This window comes from Amphiura filiformis, chromosome 12 (genome assembly GCF_039555335.1).
Source record: "Amphiura filiformis chromosome 12, Afil_fr2py, whole genome shotgun sequence".
NCBI classification, from domain to species: Eukaryota; Metazoa; Echinodermata; class Ophiuroidea; order Amphilepidida; family Amphiuridae; genus Amphiura; species Amphiura filiformis.
The window spans coordinates 51,724,478-51,749,877 of NC_092639.1; the positions used below are offsets into that span (position 1 = coordinate 51,724,478).

Here is a 25,400-nt window from a genome sequence, read left to right on the forward strand (position 1 = left end):
TACTTATGGTAATATGTGTCATAATATAATGAAATACGGGATCACTTCACTTAAGGGATCTGGAATGAGCGTTTCGACAGTATTTATTGTGGGACATTAGAGCACATCAGACATATCGAATTGCATTCTGAATGCGAAGAATGTCTTTCTGATATCAAATAATTTTCTTTTTTTTTTAAATTCACGATATAATACAAATTTGATGACAAATTATTCAAATTTGATATTTTTCACATTTTTAATATATAACAGTCCTCGAAGTAAATTTTATAAATCTAATGAAATATTCTTAAAGTGTATGTAGCTGGTAGGAAAAGCCGACGATCAATTAACAATTTTGATCTTTCATATTGAAGATATGGATTTTTTCCCAAAAAGACCTAATTTTGGTGTTTTGGGGAAAAAATACATATCTTCAATACGAAAGGTCAAAATTTACAATTGATCGTAAAAATCATCAGATTTATAAAATTTACTTCGAGTACTGTTAAATATCAAAAATATCAATTTTTAATCTTTTGCCATAAAATGTGTATTACATTGCGAATTTCAAAAATCAAAATTATTTGATATCAGAAGGACATTCTTCGTATTCAGAATGCAATTCGATATGTCTGATGTGCTCTAATGTCCCACAATAAATACTGTCCAAACGTTCATACCCCACCCATTAAGTTTTATAATGCAAGATGACTAAATCTCAATCATAATACAACATGCATTTTAAGCTATGCCATCCATAAAGCATTTGGATGTTTTTTGCAGACATTCTTATAAAATAAACAAAACAAGCTGTAACAACTTAAAATACGCAACAATTCTCCTTTACTCTATGCATGGAAGTAATACACATGGAAGCTGGTCAAATACTACATCAAAGTGAGTATCATACTTGCCGCGATACTGAACAAAAGCAGTACAGTTGAAAGTGGAACAATTGAGTCATCGCATGGTCAACGTGTACCATGTCTAAAATCAAAGTTCCCGCTTAAAAATCAATAGCAGTACGAGGTCGTGTACTAAGTCCTGGGCTTATATTACCGCAGTGCATGACTAGTTTTATGAACACAAACAGATTTTATAAAATCCCTACGTAATGGTCAGAATGCTATCAGTTTAATTCATACAATTTTATTAAAAGTAGTATGTAATTGTGTGAAAACCTACCGATTAAATGTATATATATGCTAGACTTTCAGATAGCAATTTTAAAACAGAAAATGAAATGAAATACAATTTATTTTACGCAGAATGTAAAAATAATACCCGACTCTGGAACATTCTGGTCAACAGCAATTTCGGGCAGCCCCGCACACCGTCATCATCCCTATATGTTCGTGTTAAGAATTGCCGTGGTAGTACGATAAATCCTCACGTTTTTCAACAACTACGCATGGTGATTTTGTTTGAGATAGGCCATGCGACTCAGGCTATGCATACAATTTGAGATTTTGAGAGCCGGCCACACTGTTTCTATTCTATGTTTTACGATTTTCGCATGATCAGTATATGGCTGGCCGTAACCGCCACAACGTGGAGCTGCTACGCGTAGCTTGCTTTTCGCTTCGCGGAGCTAAATTGACCAATCATGTTAGATCTTTTCATTACGCGGAGCCAGTTGATGCATCATCGTTCCAGAGAGAGAAAACTCTTGCCAAAATTAATGTTTACTATGTGGATTTTAAATGAATCGAATGTAAATAAACCACCAACAAATTCTTAATGACTAAATTCGCTTCACGTAATGAGTAAGTCGTACTTGATTGGTCAGTTTTACCTCCGAGTAATGAAAAACTCTAACATGATTGGTCAATTTGGCTCCACGGAACAAAAAGTCAGCTACGCGTAGCAGCTCCACGTTGTGGCGGTTGCGGCCTACTATATCAGTATCCCATATGATATTTCTATTGTAAGAAAATTTTATTTGTTGTCACGTAAATCACAGGTTTCGTTTAAATGTACTAACTGGAAATTAAATGTACTAATTAGTGAGGACCGGTATTTTGCTGTGGATATGTTTAACTGCAATTTTGATGTAAAACATTTGAAATCCTGGGTAAAAATTTTGATAATATTTAACTCTTTGAGAAAATAATTTTATAAAGGAATGCTGGTAAAACCAGGTGCAATACAATGTACATTATTGACACACTATCACGCTCTTTATCTTCGTCAATAATAGAATAATCGATTTCAATCGAATTGAATGCATGAGTTTGTAGTTGACTACTGAGCGACCTAAGCGATCGATTGCTAGCCAATCAGATAGAACTCCTTTTCTTGCGTTCAGTGAAATACCACTCGCCTGTCGCTCACTACCACTCGCCCGTCGCTCACCAACGGAGTATTAAATTTATATTTATCGTATAGGACGTCGACGGTGTGCCCCGGGCACACAGATAGATGCGGGATTCATTTTATAATGTAAAGCATGTGCCAAGTGCGCATATCAATTATTACCGCTAATTAGCGGTTTAGACGTAAATGCATGATTTCCAATATTTTGAAGTTTAAGAAAATCTGTAAGTATAGGGTAGAAATCGATATTTTGAATGGATTTCTGTAATTATGGATTACAAATCTAACATCCCTGTCCCTTTTTTCCGAATAAAACAACATACTTGAAACATAATCAAGAAAAACACGATTTTTGCTCAAAACAATAAACCTGTAAATAAACGAACTGGCAATAAAGGCGGCAAGTCTGATCCACATCAAATACACGCTGACTACATTGTTATCACAATAGCTTGATACGTACCCTCTATAGAATGTTACGTAAATAATTCAATAGGTGTTGGATCGACCAGCTTCCATGTCTCTTACTTCCATGCTCTATGCAACATACTAAATATAATCTTATCTTCATTATTACCTATATTAGCCATGATAAACCGTAACATAAACAAAATAAACTGTTTGGTAGAATTTTACAATTTGAATTTATAATTGAAAGAGACGGTTTCAACGAAAATTGTTTAGGGGGTCTGTGGGGCTTTGAGATTTGTATTTTAAAATACGATATGACTGTTTCAACTAAAAACATTTTAAGTATTCGGGTAAGTGAGGGTTCAACGAAAAACATTCAAATCTATTGCAAGCTTTCATCAGGATAAGCTCTGGCTTTTTCAGGACTATTCGGGGTTATGCATGTATGTTGTCCCTTTCCTACTATACAGTTGGTGGCCTTGAAAAGAGCCGTATGCAAAGTAACTCAACCTCGGTCTAGAAGACTCTGAAGCCGCTCAAGCGGACTACTGCTCGTCCCTTAAGAGATTGTTCTTCTCAATTATTGTCGTTCATAAACAGTAACCTACTAAAAGGTTTGCTACATATCCTTGTGTGTAGGGGCAACAATATGCCGATCGATAGAGAGAAAGTGTGTAGGTAATCCAGGATGGCTATCAATAGTGGATAGTCTGTATTAACTGTCCGTAGCTGGATTATCTGGTCCTTACCCAAATCCTACACCTAAAGCAAAAATTGTTGGGCTATATGTCAGTAGTATTATGCAACGGAAAAGAAGCTCACAAGGCAGGTTTACATTAAATCTGTTCAGGTACAGCTAGTCGCTTATGATTAGTCATGTTTAATCATGTTGCTGTTAATAGCCGGTACTATTTATTAAGTTATTAATACTAGGACTGGTATTTCCCTTTCTAATCCCAGGATTCAATGAAAAATCACCACAGTTGCTAGGGCATTACATTGATATCCTCTGGTCCTTGATTTCAAAAACGGATTGATTGTTGCTAGTGTACTCCAACTCTTAGTTGATTAACTTTCTTAACTTGTAGAAAGTGTTCCAGTTTGGTTAGATTTATAAAAGGTCAAAACTGCATACTTTGGACTTGAAGATAGTTAATCTATTTTTGTTTAGTAATTTAGAAATTCTTTCGTTTCCGTTCAACATCCTTATTGGTAGGTAGGAATTTGTTATGGGATCAATTATTATTACCTGGATTTATTTGTAGAAATTTTTTAATATTATTTTTTTTTAATATTATATATTTGCATGGATACCAAACACAAATGCATTAATTGATAATAGAAAAAGAAACGAAGATTGTCGGTCTATACGAGTATATTTTTTTTTTCTGTCGAACAATAAACATAACAATTGACACTATTCCATTTTTGGTAATGCTCATTCCAAGATACACCAGTGTCGCTTAAGAATTATAGATTAGCCTAGGATTTGTATGTTTTCATCATCTTATGTAAAACAAATTACACATTGTATAAATTGTGAAGATGGATCTGTCAACTGGTCACAACCACAACAGTCGCGTGCTTATGGTTTTAAATGGATAAAAATGAAGAAAAAAAACAGGACATGAAGACCGGAGATCTGCTCGCGGCAGTAGGTGAATCAGCAACATTTCCACTGAAGCCAAAACTTTTAAACATGCAACGCCGACAACTTTGAATAAATACAAGAGGTTGCTATGGCCATAATTATTTTGTTTACTTTGTAACCTTAAACAAGAGTGTTGGATGTCCAGAACGATTATCTTGTTACACTTTAGGGATTGAACCTATATGGGAAGGCCGAGAATAGGCTAAAACCTGGGACATCCGTATCTAATATGAAACATGTGGTTGCAGACCATCCAAACCTGCTGACTTTTATCATGTTTATAGTGATCCAAAGGGATACAAATTAGTAAAAAAGTCGAAGAGAGATAGGCCTAGAACTTCTTTGTATGTATTTTAAGGAGGATGACCAGGTTTCATTGCGAGTGGTTATCACTTAAAAGTTCTATTGCCTTCTTTGTGGTCTTTGAGGTGGGGTGACCCAGGTGATTTGGGTGACCAAATGAGTTGCAAGTTGGTTTGCTAGCCTGACCCCCGGGACCCCCCAAACGAAACTTAACATCCCCTACACTCAACCCCAGCAAAGGTCAATGCCAACCCCCATCCCTACAAATAGTGTTAAATTGACACTTTGCCTAGAAACACAAACTTTCACCTTAATTTTTTGCAAAAATAATGTTTAATTGAAAATGAAAATCAAAATGAAGCCCTCCTGGATTTTTTTGTCTTTGCGCCCTCAAACAACTGACCCTGATACGTCACTGAATATGTAAAATACTTTTAAACAAAAATCACACTTATTTCCTTGACCCGCTTGACCCGTTGTTTTTAGTTGTATTGACTCGTACGTTGCCAATTGATATGAGGGCCAATAACGCGTTTTTAGGATGGTGTTTATTAGGTAGTAGGCTACTCTTTTTAAAATGTTAAATGAGTTAATATTCAGCATAATTATTAAAAGCCATGCATTTTGTCGCTATTGTAAAGCTGTATTTAAACAATAATGCGTTAAATTTCAAACACAAAAAAAATCAATAGGGCCTACATGTAGAACGTCTAGAACGTAGCTGAATGATTGTCGTCGAACAATATTTTTTACATATATTTTACCATTATAATAATTGACAAGATTAATGCAGTTTATTATTTAAAAGCCACTTATGATAAGAATCGACTGAACACCACCCCGGGCCATTTTGGATCATAAATTTCTGAAGCGCCCTCCACGCCAAAAATCTTAATGCTCGTTATTCTAACATGTGCATAAACAGCCATGGTTAAAAGTGCTTTGTCAATTCAATACTGAGTTACCTGCCACAGCCAATTAGGTGCACGAGAGCCGCACATTTTGGGTAGCTACACACGGTACTACGTTCAGAATTTGCACATATGCAAATTTGTTCGGCGCTCTGTGACCTATGACCTACCAAAGGACATATCAAAGTTATGTTTTCCGGAAGGAGGCTTTTTGATAAGATCTGCTGGACCTATTTCTTGTGAATCTTGGTCCTCACCATTACTTGTTGATGACGGACTTGGATCCCGTTCTACCACCCAGTCTAACTCGTCTCGAGTGTCCTGTCGAAAGCGGCAATTCTCATTCAGTTCAAAACTGCAGTGGTAGAGTACTGTTGAAAAAGGAGACACGTTTAAAAAGGTTAATATTACGGTAAACATTGACAAAGACTCGAGACCTAAATGCAATAACTCCATGGCAAGTGCAATTGTCTTGACGAATGTATTTGCACGAGTCATAATGTTTCAAACGCATCACTTACGTGTATAATAAAACACAATTTATTTGCTGCATTGATAATTTTAGTTTGAACATTTAGGGAAATATATCTTAAAACTATAATATGTGATATGCTCCACAGCGACGCCCTAAATTTGTCTCAATTTCATTTTTTTGCCTGATTGCAATGCCTGATGGTGTACTAAAATATCACGTGAAAGACTAAGTCTGAACCCGGGAGTCTGAAGTACTTTAATTACAGTTAAATTTTAGTTTTTACATTAAACTATTATATAAGATCTCAGGTTTTATTCCGAGTTCACCAATCGAGTGATGGATAATACGTCTCATGCATGTGTATGAGCTCATGTGTATTATTGAATCAGTGACTTTTAAACTGTATGCATATCGCGCTATTCGTCTTACGTTTTATTTATACGTCCCACGCATTGTAGGCGCTGGAATGAAATAGCAATCTTTTTAGTTTTACCTCATTTGTTTGGCTCGAAATTAAAAGGTGTCAATGTGACCAGTGAAAACTAACATTTAACTCCACTCAAGTCATTCCTCTGTTCGCAAATACTTATGGAGTGATGGTATGAACATATAACAACTGACCTTTGACCTTTCGGAACCAAGAAAACTGCAAAGTTGAAACCTGTCCCTGTTATAACCAGCCCCTGTCTCCAATATAATTGAGGGCATGATTGTTCTTTAGATCATAATCTGGGCTCTGTCTTGGGCATGAACAATCGATAATGTATATTAATGAACCCCTAATTCGCATATTTATTTGAGTGTGACGTGTCAAACATCTATATAGTTACTTCTACAAGTACATGTAAGTAAAAAAATATGTCGAAATAATAGCCCTTTACTAATAATAGTTTATACTACGGTATATGATTATTTTTAGTTCATGCTAATTCTGATTAATAACCACTTTTCTTATTGATGAAGGTCATAGTTCTAAATACATCAATCACTTGTCACGGAAGAAACCGGACAGAGAAGATCAAGGATTGGATTTCATTATTCACCACCTTCTTATATACTGTACTTTTGGTCCACCTGACAAAGAGGACAAGTCAAGTGCACGTATAGCCGGCTGAGTAATGTATTCTCCTTTGTCGAACTTATTGCCCGGACTTATTGCCACAATATATCTGTGATGCGCGTGACCAAGAAATTTTGTACGAAATTGACATGCTCAGCGTACCCGGATTATTTAATCGAATGTGTCTTTAAAAAACAAACATATGTGTACATCCATATCAAAACGATGCACTTGTCGGCTGCTACATGTATCTCATTTCACAAAATTGCTAGGAATAAATACAGGACTCATCTCCGTAGTGGAGGTCACTTCAAATCATCCCAAGTCACATGGTTTAGGAATACAGAGAACATTCCTTATACAATTTGACTTAGGGGATGATTTGAAGTGACCTACATTTGACACGAGTCTGGTATTTATTCCTAGTTATTATGTGAAATGAGACACATGTAGCAGCCGACAAGTGCATCGTTTTGATATTGATGTACACATATGTGACCTGCTACCACGAAATGAACGAAAGGTCGCAAGTTGGTAGTTACGAGACATTCCTGGCTGCTGAGTTGATGTTCTTTATTTGCCTCGTACTTGTACAAGACAGTAGTATGTCTCGGCTCGAATGGCCCATTGTTCATCCATTCACAAAGGACATATAGACATACTACTGGCTTGAACAGGTGCGTAAGAAACGAAGATCACCAACGCAGTAGCCAGAGCGTCTCTAACTACTACTAGCTTGTGACTTTATGTTCATTTCGTGGTAGCACAGGGCGACCAAAAACAACCCCAAAAACAATGTTTTACGGGCTAACGCACTCTTCAAGTAGGTTGGTCGGTTGTTTTATTTTAGCTATTTGTAGCAGATAGAATAACACATCAACTGACATTCTGACACCTGTCCCGGTTCTATATTTCTAAATGTCCGTCAAACATCAGTTAACACGTTCATGCTTGACTTTGATCATGACAGCGGAAACAAGTAATCTTATCGTATTAGATGGTATGGTCAGCAAGTATTGTACCTGATACTTGATAGGTGCATTCGTAGCAAAGATATATCTTTTATTCACAATTTTGTGTGATGTAAGTTCATTTTGCAATACTATAGGATTTACTATTACCTAAATCTAAAGTGGCCTTGGAAAAAAAGCAAACAGAAAGACAATCAAAACAAAACAAAAACAAAAAGGTATATAGAGTAAAACTATATTACCGATTTGTCGAACCAGAACACCCTAAAATTAAGATGTTATTCATTTTTGAAACAAACTTAGATGTGCTACCAAAAGCAAACATAAAAATATTATATAAAAAAACGGAGATCAAAATTGAGATAGAACTGTATTAGTTCCGGTTTGTTCTTATCGTATGAGCGATGCTGCCGAATTCGGTATGATACGGCTCTAGGATAGAAATTTACACTTTCAGAACGTGTTATTTATAGGCTATTATTGTTGACTGTGACGTTTGGTAATGCAGTTAGACAAAACATTGTGTACAGAAAATATCAGGTTAAATGGAAACCACAAAAACGTGTGCACCGTCAATTTCAGCCTTAACACGTGAAACATATTTGGCGGGAAATTGTTCCAGATTGTCAAGTGGAGCAGGTGGAGTGTCACGCCCCCTTAGCCTCGAAAATGATAAATAAGAAATGCTGACGATGTATGACACTTCTAGGCATCAGTATTTTTAGAAACTAGATGACCTTAATATTATTGCGACCTTTGGCTTTTATAAGGTACATAGGCTATATGGCACGTCCTTCTAGACGTTCCTGCAGAAGAGTTTGTGTCATTCTAATTTTCAAAGAACTTCGATAACCTTGTTTTGGTTAAAAGAGTAGATCGCACATCCTCTTCCCCCAACTTACTTCAAATAACTGATGATCACGTACCAATGTGTGATCATATGGGCCAAAAAAGTCTCCAACTAGAAAAAAAAGGTCTCAAAAACAAACAAAGATATGTTTTGAAATTTTCTGACCCATCTGGATGTCTAGGCATACCCATATATATATAAACCTATAAACCAGAAAAACATTGCCTACAAATGTTGTGTCTGAATTGCTGATGAAAAGTCTAAATATACAGGAACTTTTCATTGGCAACACCATCAACAGCAATTCAGACACAACATTCAATGCTGCAATTCTACCTCAGCATTTAACCTGCGATTTTAACGTTTTCTGTCAAATGTTTTGTGTTTGATGTGTTGAATGAAAAAGAAGATTCAAAAGTCGCCCTTAAACTATTGAAAAACGTTAACTGGTTAATTTTTGCTATTCAGTTCAAAAATCTGATTAATGGATTTTGAGTAATTATTCCATAATAAAGTGGGTAATTTATTTTTGTGATGTGTTTAAAATATGGAGACGTTAGTAACTTTACACCTTCGCTTTACGGCAGGCAAGATACGCTATTAATTGTACCGTGATAAAAAAAATTAAGATAATGGACTGTCTTTCCGCATGTGACATCACATGTATCGAGGAATCTCACCACGCCCAATGTCAACTTGTCAACCAAGCTTTTTATAATTTTGATATAACTACTAGTTGAAGTTCAATATAGATGAAGAAGAAAATAATTACAAAGCCAGTATTTTCGTTAAAGCAATAATGTATGATTTGCATAAAGAAAAGTTTCCTATTAAAATATTTGTTTTCACTGATCACATTGTCCCATTTTAATTTCGAGCCAAACAAATGAGGTAAAACAAGTAAATTGCTATTGCATTCCATCTCGCCGATCATATTAATATCATGATTATTGGCGGAGCTTCACACAGCTGGGATGTACAAGACACGGCGTTACTCTCAACTTGAGACGAGACACACTATACATTGTCAACCGTGGTAACTAGGCATAATATACCGTAAAACCCCGTCTACAAGGATATACCTAAGAAACGCCCTCAATAAAATTGGTTGCTTGTTGTATTTGGAGTTTGAGCAAATATATACTGGCACTGGGTGGCTATGCATTCCATCTAAGTATGTTGTAACACCAATCAATTGTATTGACATAATAACGACTGTTTCGTATATCAGGATCGTATAGCTCAATTGATAGAGCGTCAGACTTTGGAACTGAAGACATGCTGAAGAGAGCATGGTCCGGGCACCGGTTCCGTTTTTTTCATTCTCGTTTAATTTTAACTTTTGACATGTTCTTTTTATCTTTCTTCAAATCTACCTTTCTACTTTTAATTTTAGGTGCGTTTTTTTTTTTTTTTTTTTTTTTAGTTTTTTTATAGTTTTTTTAGTAATTTTGTGGTTTTATAGAAACTAGTAAAAGCATTTATTCTAAATAATAGCGAAACCCACGGTTAGACAGATGTGTTGTAACTACTTGTCTGTCCTCGTCTTTGCAATAAAAACCTATGTTGCACCTTTGTGCCATCCCATTTCTTGAGGTAGGGTGCGTTTTTGGCTTAAGCACGATTTTGTTTCTACTTGAAATGAAATCAAAATAAATATTGTTCTGTTGCCACAATTGCAGTTTTTTCAATAAAAAAAAATAGATGAGGAATAATAATTATTCCATATTTGAATCTATTGTCCCATCAAGAATAGAGTGTCTTCAAAAACTTCAATCAATTCATCTGACAAAGGAAACTATTCTGGTCATTCAATTTTGTTTCGCTTGCACCTGTTATATCACAGGCGTTGGTAGAGAAGGCACACTTCTCTTGTCTTCACCGAAGTAGTGATGTAAACACTAACATGATTAATTACCATAGCTAGCAATGGACATACACTATTTTTGTTCCACTTGAACCCATACTATAGGCTATTCGCTGTCGATGTGACGTAATTAATCGGATTAACTACCATAGCAATTGATGAATACAATTTCGAATATATAGCCCTGCACTTCATCGTTCACGTGGCACCTATGCATTAAACCATAGTTGTCAAAGAAATGCTAATCACTCGCCATGTAAGATTAGTATTTATGAAAAGAGTGGTATTCAATCTATGTTTGGTGACATACGCGGGTGATTAGTGCAATCTGCTTGATGGTAGTTATTGCGATTATTACGTCACTTCGACAGCGAATTGTAGTATAGACGAATCCAACAAGCCAAGTGATGGTCAGAATTTATTCGGCCATTATACGCTGGTGAAGTTGCGTAATTAATCGGATTAATTACCATAGCAATAGGTGAAACAATTTTGAACATATCGCGCTGCGCTACAAGCAGGTTACACTCATCACCTGTACTGTGTATATCTGCAATCATAGATTGAATACAATACTGGTCTTTTCAAAGATCTTACAGGTGCAGCATGATATGGTCCAATGAAGAGGTACCGCCTGAACGTATCAGTGTATAACGCGGTATATTCAAAATTGTTTTCACCTATTGCTATGGTAGTTAATCCGATTATTACGTAACTTCGCCAGCGTATTGAATAAAACAGGAGGATGTGAGTTCATAAGGGCAATGTCGGGGATAGGTCACAATCAATGTGGAGAGATGAGAGGTCCGACCAACAGCCATAGCGATTCAACTAATTCCAGCGGACGGTCTGTGGCTAGTAAGGAATCGTCTTTGACCACATGCGCAGATCTGTCTCGTCAGGAAGATATTTAATATCCCGAATTTATAATAGGCCTATGCCTACCAGTTCCATCGTATAATCGATCTGCTAGAGAATATTTGTTACCATGTTTAATAAATTCGTATTTATCGTATAATAAAATGTAGCCAAATGTATATTATGTGTCACACGGTTTTCTGCTGAACCACTAGCAGGCTATGTTACCACATCTATGACAATGACAAAGGTGAATTTTGATGATTTTTACGATCGTCCGGATGAGCAAATCAATGAATGGGTCTTTAGTTCCTCCTCTCCTTATCCTGCCAATATTATATGAATCAAAGAAAAATAAAGAAAAAATAAAATTAAACAAGAAAAAAAGACAAAGAAAAGAAACAATAAAAGAAAAACAATAGAATAAATTAAACTAAATATGAAAAAAATGATCACGAAAGGAGTCTTTAGAAAATGCAAGAAAATATAAATGAAAAGTTTGAACAATATTTTGTTTATAAAAGTTTGTGTGACCGTGATGAGGCTCGAACTCACCATCTTCCGATCTAAAGAACCAAAGTCTTATGCCTTGCCAAGTGAGCTATGCTCGTGAGATGCGAAATAAAGATAAAATAATACATTGTATACCTGCTTGTGTCGGTAAATGATTTGCTCAAATTCCATAATGATATAATATTGTGGAGGGCGCTAGCGTGAAATATGCTATCATCACAGTCGCTTCTATTCCTTATAGACGGGTTTCTACGGTATGTAGACAATGTGAACAAACTTTCTATCCAGGGTATTCTTTGATTTCCAATTAATCACGAGATAAAAATAACTCGGAAACTGATAATATTTTATTAACTGGAACTACTTTACATAATTATATTTCCTAAATTGAATTGAGGATTCCTATGTAACGTTCTTTTCATATCAATCAAAAGGTACATAAAAGTCAGCATGACAAAATGTGACCAATGAGAGTAAACGAAGGTTTTAAAACCAAATCGCAAGTAGACCGCCGATACCTTGGTGGTAGCTTAACAGCGATCTATATTGTTCCGAACAATATAAACTAAGCTCAATCGCTGGTTCTCTCAGGGCGCGGCGGTCTACCGGTGGTTGGATTTTGACGTCATAGTTCATTGACTTTACAACCGTATGAGAAAACAGTATAGACAATATACGTGTATTCTTTCATTAATAAAATAAAATAAAAAATATAAATGGACAAAATAATTGTAAGGATCAACCGAGGGTGTGACTTTTAAAGCCTACATTTTCGTCAAATGAATTGCGTCATCTGTTGACGAAATGAAAAAAAAAGTGTTTTTAGCGAGTGTTAGCTTTCGATATATATTTTCTGATTGGAAGAAGGGAATATTTGGGTTTGTGACAAAAACCAATCACAGATGCCGTAGCTCCACTAGTCACCAGCTGAAAGCACTCAACACAGACTGTAGAGACAAGGCATTGTCAGGCTAACTTTGCATGGTGGAAACTGTGCATAGATAAGAGAATCGCTTTGTAGCCAAACCTTTCGATATGTTTAAGAGAATTTAGTATCCCAGTAGTATCCACATCATAAGAAGTAAAACGACACCTCCTTACATTTGCATAATATGGTGTACAGTAACAAAGTTAGGAGATTTGTTCGTCTCGTCTGTAGATAAAACGCTCTTAGCGAACATGAAAGAATATATATATTTGATACAAAAAAGAGAACTCGATTTTATGTCAATTGTGTTCATAAGTGTTGTTTCTGAGTGTGACCGATATGGTATAAGCAAACAGGGCAGCAAAACGCATGATTTCATATGTGCTTGATGACAAATAATGCCTTTTATCCTAACATGTCATCAGGTCAATGATGTGATAGCTGAACAAATAAGACACTTTCAACAAAAAGATCAAATATCTATATTTTTTGTGCAATTTTACAGATGCGTCAAATCACATCGAATTATCGAAGCAGAGCGTGTGTATTTTTATTGTTTAAAGTGAACAGGAAGTTTGTAGACGTTCTGCGCATGCATGATGTAATTGTCGATTCTGATGACATTGATATGAGACAAGTAACATTTTTTTTAATTTCTGAATTGATTGATTCTTATGTGTTTACTTGTTCATTTTATCGACCCGCGTCAAAAATAGCCTTTCTTTTGACTAAAAGCAATTACGTTTCTTATGCTTACGTGTATGGAAGCATAAGTGTATCATTTTGAGCAAAACCCAAGAATCGGTCGCTATACCCTGGTTTTGCCAGCCCATTCTTAAGTTTTGCTCCCCAAACTAAGGAATAGCTCAGCAAAACTCAAATCGGGTAGCGATTCTAGGGTTTTGCTATCCATTCCTAAGAATTGTACTGCACTTTTACCACCTCTTTTGGCAAAATCGGAGCTCATTGATGTTTTTGACCCCCATAGAGCCAGAAATGTGACCTTTGACCTTCACGGTTATAACTTAAAAACGGTACGTCCTAGATAGGTCAAACTATACATTTTAATACAATTTGAGCAAGTATGAAATTTGACCCTGTGTAAAGTTCGATAACCTTTTCCCGCCAAATGCTACTCCCATTCAATTGCTATCAGGCATTTTTGTGCAGCCCATGATGTCAACTACCTATGGTAAAAGTGCAGCTTCCACCCCCAGTGGTACCAAACACCCTACCAGAGGGGCGATTCTCATACACTATATTAGGCAGTGGCGTAGATTTCTTTTTGACATTGGGGGGGATGGAGTTTGAAAAAAATTCTCGAAATATAGTCAATCCAGCACCTTTTAGCGACATAATAAGTTTATGTTACAAATGCGCGCGAACCGCGGGAAAAGTTTGTTATTTTGAAGCTAAACTGATTAAAAATGGTGTAAATGTAGAATAAATGCGCGCAAAGCGAGCAAAAATTTGTATTTTGGGGGCTAAATGAGCAAATGTGAGGTTAATTTGATCAGAAACCCATTATCAGGCGTCAACATTGGGGGGGGGAGATGATTGTATGGACCATCCCCCCCTTGCAAAATATTGGGGGGGGGATTTATCCCCCATCCCCCCCCAGGATCTACGTCTATGATATTAGGTATGTCGTACGGTGGCTTTAAATACAATTAGCGGGCATATGAATACCAAAGAGCACACACGTGCATTCACACACGCATAATCCTTCAACGTACTCTGCAAATTATCTCCCTTGTGGGTGATAAAAACATCAGTCATATTTCAAGACATCTCAAAGAACCTCGATAACCTTGTTTTGGTTAAAAGAGTAGATCGCACATCCTCTTCCCCCCCTCCAACTTACTTCAAATAACTGATGATCACGTACCAATGTGTGATCAAAAAGTCTCCAACTAGAAAAAAAGATATGTTTTGAAACTTTCTGACCCATCTGGATGTCTAGGCATACCCATATCTATATAAACATATAAACCAGAAAAACATTGCCTACAGATTTAATGGAATTAAACAAATTAAGCACTTAACCGTTGACTAGACGTAATGAAATCAAACAAATTGAAGTATAATTTCATGTCGCCGTGCTAGAATTGCTAAAGGTATATGTACAGGATTATGTCATAATGTCTTCAGGCATATTTCCAACACTGCTGTTGAGAATAGTGATAAATTCCGGGGATTGGAGAATGAATTTATGAAAGAGCATAAAAGATAACAGAATTGATTTTGGTATCATGCATTATCCAAAATAACCAAAAAGAGGACAAGAATGGTATATCGTGATTAGAAAATAACGAAAGCGAGGGTAATAAGGGCGTGATATCGATGTTCACTCCATCAACGGCAGGAAAGTGCCAATTATAGGTATGGTCTATTGGGTACGTGATTCGTTAAGTTGAATGTGATACACTAGATTAACAATTATATAAGTCATTCTAACTTTCAAATTGACCTTATAATCAACACGTGTGTTTCCTTTCAATCTAATTAATGACATGAAATTTGATAGGTATGATCGTATTATTAGCAAGTAGTGCCAAGCAAAACACAAGGTACTATAATAAAGGCTAATTTTGGAACATCATGATCAGTCACTGAAATTGATTTTGAAAAAAAAGAAGTGAATTCTACAATCAAACACACGGAATATTTCAACTCAATCCATATATCAAATCCCTTTAGAGTAATAAAACAATCAGTCACCTCATGATCTCAAAGGACCTAGATTTTGGATAACCCTGTTTTATTTAAGTTCTCAAATCAGATTTCATTGCTCTTCATTCATTGAGTGATTGATTACTCAATTCATTATCGTAGCGGTTTTGTCCAATCACAATCTAGGAGCCTTCTTTTTCTGATACTTCACACAATGACAATTTCTTTCTTTTATTGAAATCATTAACACCCTTCACATCACACTTTTTTTTCATGACACATGTTTTTCCATAATATCGTTTAAAAAATTAATGTTTACTGTGCCAAATTCAAAAATAATAATGCTTTTCCATTGCATTCGCTGCTTCGAATCGGACTGGTTATCTAGAAAATGCGCAGTAAATAATTATTAATGAATTTCTGATTATCTTTTTGCAACTAAGACTGAAGATTAAATTAGTTATGTATATCGTGAATTCGATATGTATATTTGCACGAGGTATATGATGCATAATTACCTTGCAGACACCTAAGTCAATATGAATGCACTTGAACATAAGTTTGTGCAATTCTGGTCTTAACACCTGCGACCGCTCGATCGACATTAACAAACTCATGGTCGCGTTTAATTATCTTGACTAATGCACATGGCTCGGTGACAGTGAATTATCATTCATCATAACATAAAACATCCTACAACAGCATGCAATTCTAAGAAAGTGCGTCTTAACTGATGGTCTCAAAACAGACAAAGGTCTCAAAAAAACAAAGGTATGTTTTCAGACACGTTTGACTCATTTGGCCCCCATGCATACCACGCCTACGTAAACCACATAACTAATGACTAGAGCTATTGAAATTAAGCGAAGTAACCGACAAAACTATTGCCCCGACATAATTGAAATTAAAGCAAATTTATTCAATAATTTCATGTCGCCGTGCACGAATTGCCCCAGGTATACAGAATTGTGCTTGAATGTCTTCAGGCTAGATTTCAATCGATAGCTTGCCCATGAAATTGCGGTTATAACTTATTTTAATTTTGTAAGTACATAATGTGGTTCACGAAAGAACATGATCTTGGTACATTTCGTCTGGAATTTCGTATAGAATCATGGTTATTCAAGTGTTTAAATTAACCTTATATTAAAAATGTATTTCCTATCAATTTAATAAGTGACATAAGAAGTGTAAAAGTTATAATCATTAGAATACGTATCGTAAAGTGACTAGAATTTAACCATCGTCGACCTACTCACCCATATTTGGTAACACAAACTACGAAGAGGGTTGTTGTTGCAACCCCTTAAATTTCTATATTAAACTTCATGTACCGTTATATTTGGTACCCATGTAAATAACCATGGGTCTCTTCTATCCAGAGATAATAAATACAAAAACTTTCCCCAAATAATGTCGCTCAGGCGGCATAGGACACGCAACACGGACGTACGAGGCTGGCGAAGATACAGGGCTGACAGCCCCATTCACAATACACGGTTAGCGATTATAAATGGACAATTAACATACTTGCAGTGGGGTACTTTGCAGAACCCCAACGGTTTTAGAGTAAGATAATTTTGCTTTGACACCACATAACAAATTTAGAATTGTTTGTGAAGATTTCATGATTATGTGTTAATCCAATGGCGACGTCAAAAATAGCGATATCGCATCCACCATCATCTGATGTCGCTATCTAATGTAAGTGCGCCCTCGTAAAATTGGGCAATTCGGCTAAGCACAAAAGTACATGTATGGGCAAATTTGTTTGTTTATGTTTTTGGCCAGAAGTTCTGTGAACATGCTTGTTCACCGGATTGTTTCCTAAATATGAAAAATGAAAAGAAATACTATTTCAACCTATACCAAGATAACGGTCGATATATAATGGAATAATGTTCGCAGAGCAAAATGAAAATTATGAATTATGAAAAAATGTGTCAATAAAATGAGCCCAAAGGATGAATCTACGATAAGCTTAAATTTGGTCTTAAACCCTGGAATTAGAGAAACTTTTGGAAATCATTGGTCTAAAGTAGCACTGGCTTCTGTGCTGTACTCTGATACCTGTATGATGATTTTCCAACTGTACTCGGTGCTCGCTCCGCTCGCTATTCGAGAGGCGTCGCGGTTTGTGGAACGGGGCTACGCTCGGTGCTCGCTCCGCTCGCTATTCGAGAGGCGTCGCGGTTTGTGGAATGGGGCTAGTTCTAGTCTAAAGTAGAAAAAAATATACTAGATGGCAAGCATTTCATGAATCTATCTGTGATGTCAGATTTTTCTAAAAATGTCAAGTTTTTTTTTTGATCCACATGTTTTTGGCACATCATGTCCTAATAATAATACAGTATGAAAACGCCAGCAAAGAATAATTAAAACACACTGATTTAAGTAAATTGGGAATTCGGTAATTTATGATAAACGGGTCATTTGTGTTCTAATATTCTATGTATTTCCAGGAATTTCAATGGTATGAGGTCAATATGGATATTGCCAAAGAATATTTGATACCAACTTTTGGAACATAGGCAATAGATATAATCAAGATAAGTCACTCTATTGCTGATGATGATGATTGTAGAAGTCACTAAATGTTTAAATAATGTAACGTACCTCATGTCCATCAGCTTGTCAAAATGATTTAACAGAACCTGAGTAAACAGTAAGTAATTTTGTTATTCAAAGCACAATGTACAAAGCTTTACAAAACTGTGACCCAACTAGATTAAACGAGACGATGTCTGAAAATAAGTAAATCGAGGTTTTGGTATCACTGCCATTCACAGTTGCAGACATACGCATCACTTGGCCATGTTGAGTCACAATTAATAAAGTTGTGGTCACATTAACGCATTCCTCCATTAGTTCGACATTCCGCTTGCTCGATACGAAATCAGCAACAAAACCGAAGAATATTCGGTCTGCTTGTTTTCTGTTGACAAGGGACAGACTTCAATAAACGGCTCTTTTCAGAGCCACCAAACCTTTAAAATTTGCAGATAGGCGAGGTCTGCTTGTTTTCTGTAGACAAGGGGCAGTCGTCAGTGAAAGGCTCTTTTCAGAGCCACCATGTTTACATGATCCATCAGGCCTACAGTTTCATTCTTAGGTACTTTGTCCTGAAGAAGACGTATGACTTTCAATAGCGTAAGGATTCGCGGAGTGTCGAACAAATAAAGTCGTACCACATTAACTTACCCCTGACACCATCAGACCCTACCGAGTCACCATGTGCAGATGTTACCGGAACAGGAGTGCTAGTTGCGTGAGCCCTGGTAACAACGGGAACCAATTTGGTAGTTTGAGGTATTTTCGGTGTAGTGATAGCTTGCTTGGCTGTTATTGGTTTCTTTGTTGTTTTTAGTACTTTTCGAGTTATAATAGGTCTACGTCTAGTTATGATTGGTGGAGCCGTAATCTTCATCGTAATATCATATGTTGCTGAATAATAATAATAATAATAATAATAACATTAATAATAATAATAATAATAATAATGATAATGATAATGATAATGATAATGATAATGATAATGATAATGATAATAATAATAATAATAATAATAACAAGTCATATTAACTCTATAATACGATCAAATCTGAAATTTGCTATGAATTATAGCCACAAATGGGGTACTTAAGCGGCTCTTTTCAGAGCCACCGATCTTTTAGTGGACAAGGGATATGGTCACGCACTGAACAGCTCTCGGAGCCACCATCTCAAGGGTCAAGAAGCAGCCTACAATGATACTCTGTAGACAAGGATAAGTATACATGCGCTATCCATTAAGATAGACATGCGTTATTGATATGCTTTCATTCTTCTTACCTATTGTCTTTGCACGGTGAGCTGGAATTTGCGACTTTTGTGTTGAATACACGTGATTCTTTGAACCATCAACTTGAAATGGTCGTAATGTTGTCTTGCTTTCCATTACGGGAGTGAGTGTTGCTGCAATAAAAACAAAAGAAGAAAAATCTTTAAAGAAAATACCAATGCATAATTTTCAATGAAAATGAAAATGGTAAATGATAAAAGGAACAACGGGGAATAAGAAGATGATAATTGGAGTAGAGGAAGAAGAAAACCAAAGAATTAACCTTCCCCGAGTACACTAATGTGATATTTAGTCCGCACTCCGCACCAAATAGTCGTGCGATAGATTCGTTTCTGCTCATTCACCTGTGTAGAAACGGCCTTGAGCAGGTGATGTAGGGAAAGGTTTTAGCTTAAAAAAGAACAAGTCCGAAATATCAGTGTAAGTGATCCTACAGACTATTTATGCTACGTTAAATATTCGAATGTTTGATAACGTAAAAGCAATAATATATTTCTACCAGATATTATACGTAACATATTATCGATTTTACGTCATCAAACATTCGTTAGAACTTTTAAGTTTAATGTTTAAAAACATTATTGGAAATAGAATAGATATGTTACATCAAATATCCCAGCAAACACAAAACGTTTTCGACATCATTCGCAAAAGGTTATAAAAGGTTGTCAGAAAACGTTTAAATGTCGGGTTATATAAAGGGTATATTAAGAGTATAAAACGTTTTCATAACTTTATAAAACATTTTGTGATAATCTACTGCTCAGCAAACAAAAATGTTTTACAGAAAACGTTTAAATGTCTGGTTATATAAAGGGTATAAAAACGTTATAATAACATTCCAAAAACATTCTTGAAAACTTGATACAAAACATTGTAAACAGAATGTTAGTTTGGGGTTGAAAAAATATTTTATGAAAAATGTTTGCCCAAAATATTTTCAATAACGTTTTAGAAACGTTTTCATGACCTTTATATAACCCGACATTTAAATGTTATTAAAAGGTTTTGAAAAAACATTTTAAGAACATTTCTGTGTTTGCTGGGTTCAAATATTTTAACATAATGTTATTTAAGTATTGACACAATATTTGGCAAAAATGTTTGCAAAAATAGTTTACAATAACATTTTTGAAAACATTTAAAAATATTGTTGTAGTGTAGTTTTCATACAAAACGTTTTAAAACGTTATCATGACCTTTATATAACCCGACATTTTAATGTTATTAAAACGTTTTACCTAAACCAAAAGCCAAAATATAACTTATTTAAAACGTTTTTAAAACGTTTTTGTGTTTGCTGGGATTCTACGTCTAATACTCGGAGTCTGCAGCGGCCCTTAAAGGTACAGAGCGTAAGATGTCTCATTTGCATAACAAGGAACAATTAAGAAATCAACGCCTTTTATGTCAATTTAGTTGCAGAGAAGGAGGAGGAGATGCGAAAAGAAGCAGAAAAGAGAACCAATGGAAATACATACATTTTAAGAAACTTGAAAGCAGTTTTAACTTTCAAGAACAAAGCGTAATACAAAAATACTATTAAATATCGGTCACATCTAATGTTATCGTGGAACCAGAACACCTGCAAGGCATGGTTACATTCCCTGAAGTATTAGCAACTAGTTCATAAATCCTAGCTTCAGGTGTTAGCAGACCAATGCGCTTCATTACCGGAATTATAATCCTGAGTCAGTTACCGAGTTGGATATTTTTGAAAACAATAATGTCAAGACCGTGTAGGTAAAAGTTTGTCGGTTATATCAAAGTATTCTTTGGTTATATTTGGGTCATACAGTACACTACCAAGTGCACCCCTGTTACTCGTGTTCTAAAATTGTTACGAGCTTATACATTCAATATTTCATGCATTTAGCAACAGGATTTACGAATGGTACTGTTTTTCTGGTGAGAACAAATATTTTTAGATAGAACAACAAACTGCTGCTGATTGTCTTTCAGACAGTGACACAGTTAACAGAGAAAGTGATTTTGTGCAGTAATTATTGTAGCTATTGTATTCTAGCTAGTTTTCGTGGTGAGCCAACAAAGTAAATAAATGCAGATAAATTTCATTCTTGGCACATTTCAAACTTGCTCAAAGCGATTTAAAACATATTTATTCCGCTGCCACTAAAATACATCATAATCATTTTGCTTCTATAATGGCGTAACCATAGTGCAGCTCCTCTCAGCACTTTGATTGTAATTAACAGCTTCCCATTACACCTGACTTGGGTGAGGCAAATGAGGTAAATCGCGTTACCCAACTGCCGAGGATAGAACCGACAATCATCTGATTGTGAGTTGATCTGATTGACAGTTTAACATTTACATGTATATGATGAACATGTTGATGTACATGATTTTCATGCTGATGTACATGATGTACATGTTGATGTCATGATGAATACACGTTGATGTATGTTAATATGATGATACGAAGTGAAGGGCCTATACATTCCAAAAAGTCAATGCACTTTTTACGGCACTTACTAATAAATTTTATAAGTTTCCCACCATCAGTGTTATTCATCAATTTTATTAAGTATGATTATGATCGAAGTGTCAAAAACTCTTACCTATTTAAAAGTTGAGTGCGTGACCAATGCATTAAAATCATAGCAAATTCAGATTAATAAGAAACATAAAAATAAGCTATATTTAACATGTCCTTCACCATTTCACCTTTGCGCATGCCACCATTGGTTACTTTTTATAATACATGCCAGTCATCCTGTTAGTCATATTATATTGGTCTAAATCAAACAAAATCAAAGTGAATGTGTTATGTGCATTTGTATTTTCTCTTTCTTCCCTTGTTTTCTATGATAGTTTACATGTACATATTACATAACATGTACATGCATACATGATGTACATCATATACATGTACGGTACATAATGCACCTGTACATAATGAACATGTACATCATGTATAATATCATGTATATCAACATGTACATCATATTAACATACATCAACGTGTATTCATCATGACATCAACATGTACATCATGTACATCAACATGAAAATCATGTACATTAACATGTTCATCATATACATGTAAATGTTAAACGGTCAATCAGATCAACTCACAATCAGATGATTGTCGGTTCTATCCTCGGCAGTTGGGTAACGCGATTTACCTCATTTGCCTCACCCAACTCAGGTGTAATGGGAAGCTGTTAATTACAATCAAAGTGCTGAGAGCAGGAAAGTCAACTTTCCTGGTATCAGTAAGAGTTTGTGCATGGTGCCGCTTGCTACCGATAAACCGCCCTTGTATGTGTGTGTAATTAAGGTTAGCAACTATTTTAAACTGTTGCGATTTGGTAGTTCACATCATTTTGGGAATTCAAGAATTCAGATATCACAGATATACTTTTGTAGGTCCTGTGGTTCTTTAGTTATGTTGTAAAGAGGGCTGAAACAACAACACTTTTTAAAAACGTATACAACTCATCAACAATTATTTTTCAAGAATATATTGATTTAGGTAAGAAAATCGATTTTTTTGGCTGCTTCGATCAACAATACCTCGTATAGCCTTAACTCTGCAGGATTGCGTTAGCGTGGGATTCGATACTGCAAGCAATGAAAAACATATGCACCTATACGTCACTACCAAACATTCAAACTCAGGTAAAAGTATAGTATTGCGTATTGCTGGATGCCTTAATGTTAGTGTTAACTGGTCATTTTCCCCGGGTAGTTCTACCAAACACCTTAGTCTCGTATTTGACCTTGATCAATTTGCTGGCTTTATAATCAATGAGCAATTTTGCTGGTAAGCAGGAGACAGTATTCAGACAGCCCATAATCTGGAAATGGCCACGATTCGAAACGTAACTGCATAACACTATTTTGCCACGTAACCTATTCCAAACAAATTCAACATATCTTTCTATCAATTACCCTTAAAAGAAAATCAAAGTAAATGAAGATGTGGTTAGAATAAGCACCTTATTCTAAAACTCTTGGTACCCCCATCTGATGCTTTCTACAACAAACGTTCAAAGAAAGAAAGTTCAACCAGCTTGTGCTAACTTTGCAACCCTTGAGTGGGTTGAGGTTGGTTATATTCATTATGGTTTATAAGCTGTTCCCTTTCTGCTTTTCAAGAAGATCCCGCTGTTGTATAATTATAAGAAAATGCCCCTGGAAAATGCGTTGACTTTTGAAACTTATCGACGAAATAATTTCTTTCTTTTTGCAAATTATCCTTATATTTGGAGTCAGGAAAGCGCGACACAACGTAATATTATTATTAAAGTTATTTATAGATTGAAATCTAATATTCATTGTTTATAAAAGGAAAGTTTGTAGTTTTCAAAAGGATGGACGGGACACTTTTGTCAACAAATGCATCCATCCTTTGAAAGACACATACATTTTTCCTTTCAAAAGCTTATAGTATAGTTCTCAAAATGGCGTCTGCAGAAAAGGTGAGAATGGCGCCGCGGTTTAAGACAAGCAAATCGGCTGCTTAAAAATGACTAACATTTTTTAAAGTCGTCTATTCGTTCGAGAAACTTAACGCTTGTTCATTTTACAAGAAAATAAGTAAATGCCTCAACAAAAGGAAAACAGCATAAGCATAAAGATTAAACACCAGCAAATGTAATATTGCCCAAGGAACGCAAAAACGGGAGGTACAGCGCATGAAAGAAAGGAAAACACAGCTCTGTAAGACGCTGTCGAACGGTGGAATCGTGAGGGATTAGATTAATTCAAGGCACAATTTCTGATGAGAGCATTGAGGCATTTAACCTCGGAGGAACATAATTGCCTGGTTCTATAGGCACATTAACAAAGCACAACATTCGCTAGACAAGATAGAAAACACGACAATGGCACACACAGCACTGACAAAAATAACAACAATCTACCCGTGAAGGCGTTTTGTGTGAGGAATATTTGTGGTAATTTGTGACTATTTTGCATTTTTCTCAAAAATTAATAACACACTGGTAACAAAAGTAATGTATATTATTGGGATTATTACTACACTGAAATTTCAGTGAATCAAGACAAGCGGTTCAGTAAATATGATAGGAAATGAGGTACATCCTAGCGGTACCTCATTTTCTATCACAAGTATCGAACCGCTTGCCTTGGGTTACTGAAATTCCAGTGTAGTAATTGGATTCCTTGCCCTTATAATATACATAACTTTTGTTACCAGCGTGTTATTAGTTTTTGAGAAAAATGCAAAAATAGTCACAAATTTATTGAGGGGTGTAGTACCCCCTTAAACAATGGAAATTTAGACAATAGCCGAAGATTGTTAACCTCACATCTAGCTTCTTTAAGTTAGAATGTTATAAAAGAAACCAATAACAGCGATATATTTTATATATAAACTCCAAAAACACACAAAATGTTAGCCATTTGTATACCAATGGAGGTATATAGTAATTTGTGGTGTACATTTTTACCACATTTTCTGGAAAACAAATTCTCTTATACATAATTATACTCTTTGAGGACACAGTAAATGATCGACTGACCATCTAAAGGTAAAAGTCGAAGTTCTCGACTAAAATAGATCAGCTTTGTCAGCTTTGTTACCATATTATAATGACGAGGAGACGCTTTTCCTCCTAGAAAGAGAGATCGAAACTGTAGTCCATCACTGTCTATGAACATGATGAAGAAGGAACATTATCTTCTTTACTTAGATGATAATACAGACTTGGTAATAAATTGCAGCAATCGATCAAAATGTCTGTTATGTACCTTAAAAAGAGGCCATGAAGCTCATCTTGAGTCTTGATAAATAGGTAA

The 25,400-nt window shown here is 35.6% G+C and overlaps 1 protein-coding gene across 2 annotated transcripts in view; it reads right to left on the reverse strand.

Annotated features, from left to right (window-relative positions):
- Positions 1 to 25,400, reverse strand: part of LOC140166375 (uncharacterized) — an 85,152-nt gene that overhangs the window by 12,026 nt on the left and 47,726 nt on the right. The window contains exons 2-4 of one of the 2 annotated variants that reach the window (XM_072189825.1): positions 19,601 to 19,723; positions 18,971 to 19,213; positions 5,745 to 5,945 (exon numbers count right to left, since the gene is read on the reverse strand). In XM_072189825.1, coding sequence (XP_072045926.1) covers positions 5,745 to 5,945; positions 18,971 to 19,213; positions 19,601 to 19,723 — 567 coding nt within the window. The remainder of the gene's footprint in view (positions 1 to 5,744; positions 5,946 to 18,970; positions 19,214 to 19,600; positions 19,724 to 25,400) is intronic. The other variant, XM_072189826.1, reaches the window with a different exon arrangement.